The sequence below is a fragment of the Mytilus californianus genome, unplaced genomic scaffold (genome assembly GCF_021869535.1).
Source record: "Mytilus californianus isolate M0D057914Y unplaced genomic scaffold, xbMytCali1.0.p SCAF_1, whole genome shotgun sequence".
Lineage (NCBI taxonomy): Eukaryota > Metazoa > Mollusca > Bivalvia > Mytilida > Mytilidae > Mytilus > Mytilus californianus.
The window spans coordinates 132,479,760-132,491,759 of NW_026262581.1; the positions used below are offsets into that span (position 1 = coordinate 132,479,760).

Consider the following 12,000-nt stretch of genomic DNA (forward strand, 5'->3'; position numbering starts at 1 on the left):
CGTCGATTATTTATCACTAATAACTCAAAGTATGTCCCGAGAGTAATATTGTCATTAACAGAATATTAGCTAAGCTGTGGTGAAGGCAAGAGTGATTTATGTATGTTGTCATGCATATTTGAAATAATGCAGTGTTCATTTATGATATATTAGATAAAGCAAACCCTTTTATATGCAATTGCCGTTTTTGCAAAATAATTACCATTGCATAGTCAATTTGGTACTATGATCTACCTTTTGACCTTTCAGTTTGAACTATTTGTGAAGGCATCTTTTCTGTCCTGGCAGCTTTCAAAGCTGAAAATAAGGGAACACACAACTAACTCCATGCCATATTGATGTCCACTGACATACAACATGACTTTTATCATGCTTATGCTGTAATCTATTGTACTGTCCAATATTTTTGATTCCTTAATTATCCTTCATAAGTATTATTTAAACAACTTTTCAACAGAGCAGCGAACTAAAACTACAAGTATTTAAGTGGTTATAAAAGTAACATACATGCAAGTAAAACTTGTAAAAATTGCTCGTTGAAAGTGGATGAAGTGATTTTGCCAAAGTGAAAGTAGGTATATAAGAAGTTACATTTGTAGCTATCAGCATTTATTTTTGACTTAAAAATTTCAATCTTTGGTTGATAAGAGGAAGCAAGAGAAAAAAGTGTCAGTTTTTTCGTAGAGATATTTAATTAATAATCTTCTGCAAGCATGTATGCAGAAAAACTGAGTTTTAAGGAATTGATGGAAATTTCATTGTGTTATCATAATGGCAGTGTCTGCGCGTACCCGCATGCGGGTACGAATAGTCAAATTGCCATTCGTAGGCTACGCGTACCCACATCCGGTTTTATAATAAAATGCCATCGAATCGGGAATGAAACGTGAAATATATACAGAAATTATCGATAATATGGGGATTTCGTGTAGAACGAATGAAGAGTATGAAAAATAATATTTTCAACTTGTATTTATTAGTTAATAATACATAATAAACATTGCAAATTAAATGCACACTGATTGAAAATGAAAATAATGCCCCCGACTTCAATTTTCTATTTCTGTTTTCTTTTTACTTATTTTGCTGTTTTTCCTTTTTTATTATTATTATCAATGTGCCACCCGCATTAAAAAAAATGAAAATATCAGCATGAAAACTTTAAATAGTGAATATATAATGCAAAGGCATATATTATAGGACTACCTGTAAACATGAAAAAAAAATTAATATTAAATATTATTAAATGTAAATTCAAATTTAAAGACTTAAATTTTACTGAATTTGAAAAATACCTATATGAGATTAAAAAATAATCTTTGAGTAAAATGTAAAACAGAAACTGAAATTTTAAAATATCTTAAACGACCAAAATTAAAGCTTGGGTGTCTATATAAAAATTAAAGAGGCAAGTTATAAAGGCTTCAAATTAAACCAATTTTAAAAGATTCATGTAAGTAAATTGAGATTTGGAACAAATTTTTAATATCCAATAGGATTGTTTTGGCACATATTTCAAATGTTGACAGTCCAAACAACAATCACAGGCCAAAGAGTCCTGATCGTGTAGGTTTTTTGGACATTTGATACATGTCCATTCGCATGATTCTCTTCTTTAGTTGATCCGAATTTTAAGTTGCTTCCACGCTTCAGAGGTAAAATATTTCAAGTTTGATGCGCTGAAGGTTTACATTTTCGTCAAATATTTTGTTATTTATTAATGAAGCTTCTAGAGGATTATTGGCATCGGCCTTTCTTTTATCGGAAATAATGTATTATGCCTTTTTCCTGTCGAACTTGTTTAGAATTTTAGAATACAGGAAAAATTTATTCTGTTAAACTTTAATTCCTCTTTTATTTTTGTGTTTCCAGTTCTTTTTTTTCTCTGCAGCTGTAAATGACTCCGAGTTTGTTTTATACAATTGTATAAAATTAATCGACTGATAGTTTTAAACAAATTGTTCCAATTCATGACAACTTTGAAATGTCTTCCCCACATGTATATCACTCTCTTCCATTTTTAGAATATTTATTAACTGAGAAAAACTGTTCACTTACCTATATATAAATATTTATGAAACTTCTAAGTAGTTTTAATCAATTTATTCACTAATTCAGTAATTGCGATAATTTCCGTATATATTTCACGTTTCATTCCCGATCCGATGCCATTTTATTATAAAACCAGATGCGGGTACGCGTAGCCTACGAACGGCAATTTGGCTATTCGTACCCACATGCGGGTACGCGCAGACACTGCCTATCATAATAGATATAAGAAGATGTGGTATGAGTGCCCAAGTGAAAATTTATCATCATACTAAACACTTATCAAAGGTGGTATATATATTTAAAATAGTGAGACTAGATATAACACTCAATAAGTAAACATTCAATAACAATAAGTTTATTTGAATGAGTGATATTTGTTGATACAATTTTTTTTTTGGTAGTAATTTTTTATACAAGTAATATCTAATTAAACTTAACACCATTTATATGTGTATGATAACATGCCTAGAACTTTCCCCATGCTATTAAAAACTTGATATATACGTACATGATGTAAGAAGATACATGTACAAACTCATTTATACATTTGTATTATGTTTTGTAAATATATTTTAGACTCTTGTGCTGGAAAAAAGGTTATTTTATTTGTCTTGATCATGTTTATACCAGAGTACAACCAGCCAAGAACTTATACTAGTAATCTTAGTACTATAATACTTAAAAGAGCCCTGACTAACAAATGGCAGTGAAAAGTAAGCACAATTCAGATAACATTTGTATTTTTGTAGAACATTGTTTCAACATGGGATCTGTGATAGGAAAAGCAATGGATGACAATATGAAAAAGCAGCAAGAATTCATGTTAGAGACCCAAAGATTACAGGTAATAAATGTTTAAAAACATAGACTCCTAAATTGTAATTTGAAATTAAAATTTTTATTTCCGTGAGCTTTTGCATTTACAGTAAAACATTAACCTAGGCCAGCTTTTCTTGTTCGTTTCAAGTAGCAAATGCAAGTAATTCTATAACTACAGATAACATAAATAAATTGTGTTTATACTGCAACATCATGTGTGTACAAAACTAGAGGCTCTAAAGAGCCTGTGTCGCTCACCTTGATCTATGTGCATATTAAACAAAGGACACAGATGGATTCATGACAAAATTGTGTTTTGGTGATGGTGATGTGTTTGTAGATCTTACTTTACTGAACATTCTTGATGCTTACAATTATCTCTATCTGTAATGAACTTGGCCCAGTAGTTTCAGTGGAAATTATTTGGTAAAAATTTACAAAATTTATGAAAATTGTTAAAAATTGATTATAAAGGGCAATAACTCCTTAAGGGGTCAATTGACCATTTTGGTCATGTTGACTTATTTGTAGGTCTTACTTTGCTGTACATTATTGCTGTTTACCGTTTATCTCTATCTATAATAATATTCAAGATAATAACCAAAAGCTGAAAAAATTTCAAAAAATTACCAATTCAGGGGCAGCAACCCAACAACGGGTTGCCTGATTGGTCTGAAAATTTAAGGGCAGATAGATCTTGACCTAATGAACAATTTTGTTTTGAAAGATTTGCTCGAAATGCTTTGGGTTAGATATATGAGCCAAAAACTGCATTTTACCCTATGTACTATTATTAGCCATGTCGGCCATCTTGGTTCGCGGGCAGGGTCATCAGACACAATTTTTAAACTACATACCCTAATGATGATTGTTTACAACTTTGGTTAAATTCATCTTAGTAGTTTCAGAGGAGAAGATTTTTGTAAAAGATAACAAAAATTTACGAAAAATTGTTAAAATTGACTATAAAAGGGCAATAACTCCTTAAGGGGTCAACTGACCATTTTGGTCATGTTGACTTATTTGTAGAACTTACTAGAATATTCCAGTTACATATGACACCTTTCATTTCATTTTTGTTGTTCCAGAGTTATCCACCTTAATATCTCATAACTGAAGTCAAAGAGGTTAAAAATACCAATCCCATGGAAAAATTTGATACTGTAAAAAAATGATAGGATCAACTTAATTCAGGATGAGTTTGAATTTGATACATACATGTGCATTGTTTCACAATAGTATATCTAGAGTTAATGCGGAAAAAAGTGTTTCTTTTGAATACTTTGAGAATAGTTCAACAAAATCACTGCTACATTTCAAAACAATTCCAGGATCCACAAAACACAGGTTAAGTTCAAATTGTAATTAACAAGTTATACCCTTACTAAAACAGAATATATGTGGTTTCCACCTAATAACTTGATAACTTGCCTGTGCTTTCAAAAAAAATAATTTACAATTTTACCACAATATCTAAGAAACCACTAGAGACATGATGAGCTGCAATTTGAAACATTTAACAAATGTTCTCCAATACCAGACACACTATCTTCATGATCTTCACCATATTCAATATATTTACTCTGTACAACACCTACAAATGACCTATACCTTTTTACTTATATCTACTACATGCACATGTATTAAGTATCCTTGTGTCTTGTGTCAATATGAGGCAAAGGAACATAGACAATACTGGTTGAACACAGAAATACTGTAAACAACAACAAAGTCAATCATGGAATGTTCATTGTTTACTCTTTTTCCTTTTAGGATGTTAAATTATTTTTAGCTCACTTGGCCCAAAGGGCCAAGTGAGCTTTTCTCATCACTTGGCGTCCGTTGTCCCGCGTCCGTCGTCCGTAAACTTTTACAAAAATCTTCTCCTCTGAAATTACTGGGCCAAATTTAACCAAACTTAGGCACAATCATCATTAGGGTATCTAGTTTAAAAAATGTGTCCGGTGACCTGGCCAACCAACCAAGATGGCCGCCATGGCTAAAAATAGAACATAGGGGTAAAATGTAGATTTTGGCTTATATCTCTGAAACCAAAGCATTGAGAGCAAATCTGACATGGGGTAAAAATGTTTATCAGGTCAAGACCTATCTGCCCTGAAATTTTCAGATGAATCGGACAACCCTTTGTTAGGTTGATGCCCCTGAATTAGTAATTTTAAGGAAATTTTGCAGTTTTTGGTTATTATCTTGAATATTATTATAGATAGAGATAAACTGTAAACAGCAATAATGTTCAGCAAAGTAAGATCTACAAATAGGTCAACATTACCAAAATTGTTAATTGACTCCTTAAGAAGTTATTGTCCTTTTAAGTCAATTTTTAACAATTTTTCGTAAATTTTTGCAATCTTTTACAAAAATCTTCTCCTCTGAAACTACTTACACAAATTTAACCATACTTGGCCACAATCATTATTGGGGTATCTAGTTTTAAAAATGTGTCCTACGACCCCGCCAGCCAACCACCATGGCCGTCATGGCTAAAAATAGAACATAGAGGTAAAATGCATTTTTTTGCTTATATCTCTGAAACTAAAGCATTTAGAGCAAATCAGACGTGGGTAAAAATGTTCATCAGGTTGAGATCTATCTGCCTTGAAATTTTCAGACAAATCAGACAACCCATTGTTGGGTTGTTGCCCCTGAATTGGTAATTTTAAGGAATTTTGCAGTTTTTGGTTATTATCTTGAATATTATTATAGATAGAGATAAACTGTAAACAGCAATAATGTTCAGCAAAATAAGATCTACAAATAAGGACAAAAATTGTCAATTGACCCCTTAAGGAGATCTGTGTTTAATAATTAACCACATGATTTCAAAATTTGAAATTATTTTGATTAAGCGAACTTCAATTATAAAATGGAAACAATTTTATAAGATATATATAGTGGGTCTAAGCGTGATGCCGGATTGGCTGATTTTTTGTAAGCGTGACACGTGAAAGTCAAATTATTGTGCTTGAAAATGGGAAAAAAAGTTGGGCGGGACATGTGAAATTACAAGCGTTATTATTACAATGGTAAGCGGGATATGGGAATCTGACAAAACAATAAGCAGGATCCGGGATCAGACCCCCTATATACATGTAGATGTTTGGACAGACAAAGGTAAAACTTGAGAAAAGAAAATGTGTATAGTATTGTATATCCACCTAGTAAGTCTTTTATCATATTTAACCATTTGCATTTTTTGAGAATTGCTTCAGGGATAGAAATGAAAATAAGATTTTGCTCAGGACGTTTTTTTTTGTTTTATGATTTAAAAGTAGAACACATTGAATTTTGTTGCCTTACAGTTTGTTATAATGTGACAAAAAAGTTCCGCTTTACTTTAGATGGAACGACAAATACACATGCAGAACCAGATGAGAGAAAGAATGATGGCCATGCAGATAGCTGGAGCAAGGGACATGTTTTTGTGGTTTGCTTCTTTCTATGCAATAGCAACACCTGCAATGATTGTTGGGTAAGTAACTAATACATTTACAAAATGTACTTACTATGGAAACAATGATTGTTGAGTTAAGTAACTAATACTTATTATGTAAATTGTATTGGTGACCATTTACACAGCTTGAGTCGGTAGTACTATTCTGGGGTTCTACTGCTATGATTTTTAGAAAGATAAATGTTAAGAATACAGTGACATATAGGGTACTGGAGCAGGATATGTTGTATTGCTGCTGATTTTGTACAACTCTTGGTTAGGTACTATTGTAACAGAATTGTGGTCATTTAGATAGGTAGAGTTTGGATTACCTGTTTCTATCACTTTACAACACCTGCCATGATAGTTATGTAAAAAACCATAGCAACACTTTCGGGGCCATGCAGATATAGCAACTACTTTCATTGACTTCTAAAATTTGATTTGGTGTAATTTTATGGCACTGGTCAGTGAAGCCTACAGTCTTAGGTTGGTACTGGTCAGTGAAGCCTACAGTCTTAGGTTGGCACTGGTCAGTGAAGCCTACAATCTTAGGTTGGCACTGGTCAGTGAAGCCTACAATCTTAGGTTGGCATTGGCCAGTGAAGCCTACAGTCTTAGGTTGGCACTGGGGTAAACATAGAAGTTGTTAAAACAATGAAAATAAGTTGAATTTTAGATTCAAAGATATCCTATGTGTCATTACCCATCATGTTTATATTCAATTTTTGTATAAAAGTCACACAGGTTTAATATTGATATCTTGGTATAGGACACACACAGGTTTAACATTGATATCTTGGTATAGGACACACACAGGTTTAACATTGATATCTTGGTATAGGACACACACAGGTTTAATATTGATATCTTGGTATAGGACACACACAGGTTTAATATTGATATCTTGGTATAGGACACACACAGGTTAAGATATCTTGGTATAGGACATATACAGGTTAAGCTATCTTAGTATAGGGCACCCAGGTTGAGATATCTTGATAAACGACACACACAAGTTAAGATATCTTGGTATAGGGCACACACAGGTTAAGATATCTTGGTATAGGACACACACAGGTTAAGATATCTTGGTATAGGACACACACAGGTTAAGATATCTTGGTATAGGACACACACAGGTTAAGATATCTTGGTATAGGACACACACATGTTAAGATATCTTGGTATAGGACACATACAGGTTAATATATCTTGGTATATGATACACACAGGTTAAGATATCTTGGTATAGGGCACACACAGGTTAAGATATCTTGGTATAGGACACACAGAGGTTAAGATATCTTGGTATAGGACACACACAGGTTAAGATATCTTGGTATAGGACACACACAGGTTAAGATATCTTGGTATAGGACACACACAGGTTAAGATATCTTGGTATAGGACACACACAGGTTAAGATATCTTGGTATAGGACACATACAGGTTAAGATATCTTGGTATAGGATACACACAGGTTAAGATATCTTGGTATAGGACACACACAGGTTAAGATATCTTGGTATACGACACACACAAGTTAAGATATCTTGATATAGGTCACACACAGGTTAAGATATCTTGGTATAGGACCCACAGAAGTTAAGATATCTTGGTATAGGACACACACAGGTTAAGATATCTTGGTATAGGACACACAGAGGTTAAGATTTCTTTGTATAGGACACACACAGGTTAAGGTATCTTGGTATAGGACACACACAGGTTAAGATATCTTGGTATAGGACACACACAGGTTAAGGTATCTTGGTATAGGACACATATACATATATATTATATGTATTTATGTACATGGTACATTTAAAAGTGTCAATGAATATACTAGTTAAAGAAAGTATATATCCCCACCCCTAAACCATATATATTCTGGTTTGTCATGATAAAGCACATCAAATATATAACACTCATATATATAGGGGTGTCTATATTAGGTAACACCAAGTTGTTAACTATTTTCTATAACTTTGATTAAGCTAATATATCTCAGTTCAACTCTAAGATACTAAATTACTCTGTATCTGAGAACTTAACACTTTTAAAATATGTTAGATGAATTAATTTTGAGAAACCATATAATGCATGACATTTGTAATTATTTAAACATTATATGCACCATAATTTTGTCAAATTGCATATTTTTTCAGAGCAGCAAAGACACAATCTAAAACACCATTGGCTCCAATATTGCCTTTGACCTTCATCGTAGCATACCAGTATGATATGGCATATCACTCAAAGATAGAAAGAATAAGAGGTACGATTACAGATACTAATACAACATCTGACCAGAACAAATTGATGGTACTTTTTTCCAAAAATAACCAATATAATTGTAAGAAAATTGAAGGCTTTTCTTTCTAAAGCTATTGCACTGTTATGTAAAATTGAAACCATCTAACTATCCCATTCTAGTGATTGAAATAATGTTTCATGAGAAGTTTAGAAAAAACACCTAGTTATTATCTAAATGGTTCTCTTGTATTAAAGTTTCACTTAGATGTGAAAATTCTATTTTAATGACAGTTTATAAAAAATAATTGTAGACAACTAATTGGGTAGGCAGAGTATAATAAGAGCTTTTATCATTCACTTGGAGCAGACATACAGAGAATGAATTATCATTTATTGATAGTCCTTCTCCATTAAAAATATACTGGAAGTTTATGTGATGTATATTTTCAGCTGAAGCAGACAGAATTATGGACGATGAACAAGGATTACTATGTATTCCACACGGTGTTCCTACAATGCAGTCAATAGAAGCAGCCAGGCTTAAACAGAAAGACAAGGAAAGATTGTTAGGAAATGATATCTGGATGTAAATAAGTCATGTGATGTGTCATGTGATCTGAGAGTCTGTTAGTTATTCCATTCTAGATAAGTAATATGTCTGTCTGGTTGTTGTAACTGGAGCATTCTCTGTGCACTGTTAGATTTTATATGTATATGAACTTTTTATGAATGTTTGAAGTGAATATTTGTAACTTAATAAAATGAAGCAGGATTTTATGAAAGTTATATACAAATGTATGTCCTTTCTATAAATTTGTATTGCTATTAAACTGGTGTGGTGAAATAATCAAAATATTTACAGTGAAATTTAGTCTCACAAACAAATGATGACCTCTTACCCCTCATATTATTAATGAAAAAATCTGCCAAATGTCTTAAGTGAAATTGTTTTGAGCTGAGAATGAAGTTGAGGAATATGAGAGTACCTTTTACTTCCAAATCATATGTGTATGAAGGTCTGAATTTGTAGATATAGGCTTCTTTGTTTTGAATGCATATGTGTCATATTATAAAGATGCATATTATAAGTAGATATGACATCAAATTTAATAATGTCAGGTACGAGAAAAATTTTGAACTTGCATGCTGGTGCAACTTGATTAAAGATTTCAAGTTTAAATAACTTTTAAAAAAATTATATTTTGGTTTATACATGTATATCATAGAAATGTGGTGTAATTTAAAAATGACAATTGTATTGTATAGTAGTGTATTTGTAAATGCCTTTATGATAGAAGGTCATAGTGACCTATATTTTGCACTTTAGTGACTGTTTAATCTCAGAATCCCATGATGATAATTTTGTCAACAAATGAAACATTAACTTTTTCAATTTTATACTTTCTTCATGAATAATCTATAGCTTAACTACATAAATTTGCTGTTTGGTTTCTTGCAACTTTTGTGATTCTTTTCATTTACAAGTACTATATGTATAAAGTAACAATGTTCTATTTGTGCAAAACATGACTATTTTCCTTGATGATATTACAAGTACATTTTATATCAAATTAAACTATGACCTTGACCCCAAATTCAAGGTCATAAAGCAAGGACCTCAATTGAAATGACCCTAGGTATCTACTACATATTGAGATATATCACCATACAACTAATTTCAAATATGAGAAGGGAGACAACTCATTAATAATGTCAACGTACCCTTTCAACCAAAATTTACGTTAGGAAATGTTGCAACTGACAATAGTAAAAATATTTTGTAGATATTTTATACAATTTCCAAGGAGTTGCCATTATAAGCAAAAGACAAAATTTAGAACATGACCTTGACCTCAATTTCCTTTTGGTGGACCTCAAATCTTATGGTTTATGAGTAAAATTTATATATCACTAATTACAAATACAGCATGGAAATTACTCTCATATGGAGTTTCTGTATCGCTTTGATCAAAACTGAACAGAACAGCACAGGAATATAACGACCAATATGGAAAAATAAACTTTTAAATTTCTTTTACATTTTGGCTCACAAGAAAAACAGAGTTTGGGGAGATAACTCTTACAATAAAAAGTGTTCAGTTAAACAGAGAAAGTTTCAAAAGCGCAATAACTGTTCAACAACATTTATCAAATATTTTATCAACCTATGTGAAACAAAATTCTACGCATGAAAAAAGGGTGGATGAAAAGAAATTAATTGAAATCAGAACAAAATCAAAAGGAAGGTGGAAAGATCTAATAAATAAAAAATAAAATGGCATTAATATTTTTCCTTTAAATAGTGTATTATTATTGTTATTAGTGGATCTTTAATGATGCTACTGTTTACAATTATATCATATATTTGTTGTGTTTACAATTAGTTTTTCATATAACTTTTCTATTTGTACATCATCCAATGATATATATGTTATCTAAAAAATGCCTAATAAATCATATTTAATAACTTTTGCTTTTTTGATTTTAAAAAACCAACAGACAACAGATGTTCAAAATGTAGGGTACTATTCAGTAAAAGAAGACAATAGTTATGATCAGTTATGCCTTCCTTTTTTTACCACCCACAAAGTTAAAAGTTTCACTCATCATATTATCATATCCAAACAGGCTTCTATATTAATCAAACTTTGTATGGAGGACATAAGTGTTGAGAAATCAGCTATTAATTGTCAACTGACATATTCCTGATTTTCTGTCATCATTAGTTGCATGGATCCAGTTTTTTTTTTAATTATTTAATTATCCTGAGTAGCAGTAATTTATTTCAACACTATTAGGTTTGTTGATCAAACAAGTTGCATGTGTTGTTGTGATTAGCATACCCCCACTAGTAATTGGAAAACAGGAAGAAGATGTCTGACAGATCCAAAAAACACAAACCCATACAACTCCACTGCCAAGCTGCTGACTAAATATGAAGTAATTTTCTGTTTAGTAGTAATTTAGAAAACTGACAAAAATTTGAAGTTCATTGACAAACTGAAATGACCTCTTCGGTGGTCTCGTGGTAGCGTATTTGCCTCGAGTGTGGGAGGTCGTGGGTTTTGAACCCGGTTGGGTCAAATCAAAAAGACTTTAAAATTGGAATTTGCTGCTTCTTCTCTAAGCAGTAAGAGCAAAGACTAGTCGGCTCAGAGTCAGAATAATGTGTCCGTGGAAGGTGACATGTCTTCCTGTGGACTGTTACCTTGTGAACTAGCACGTTAAAAATCTGGCTCAGTGTGTCTGTCTAGTACAAAGCAGGGTAAATATTTATACTGCATTAACATGTTCTCGTCCTGAATATGCATATTAATTTGCCACTGGACGTTAAGCAGCCATCCATTATCATCATCATACTGAAAAATTCATAGTACAATGTATCAGTAAACAGAAAGTAGGTGTCTGACAGATTGGAA

General features: G+C 32.0%; 1 protein-coding gene across 1 annotated transcript; it reads left to right on the plus strand.

Annotated features, from left to right (window-relative positions):
- The first annotated feature begins 9 nt into the window (after positions 1 to 9).
- On the plus strand, positions 10 to 11,048 carry LOC127734919 (plasminogen receptor (KT)-like). Its single transcript, XM_052244958.1, has 5 exons — positions 10 to 100; positions 2,802 to 2,896; positions 6,231 to 6,361; positions 8,494 to 8,603; positions 9,032 to 11,048. The coding sequence occupies exons 2-5, from the start codon at positions 2,816 to 2,818 to the stop codon at positions 9,169 to 9,171; spliced, it is 462 nt and encodes a 153-aa protein (XP_052100918.1). The 5' UTR covers positions 10 to 100; positions 2,802 to 2,815; the 3' UTR covers positions 9,172 to 11,048.
- The last annotated feature ends 952 nt before the right edge of the window (positions 11,049 to 12,000 follow it).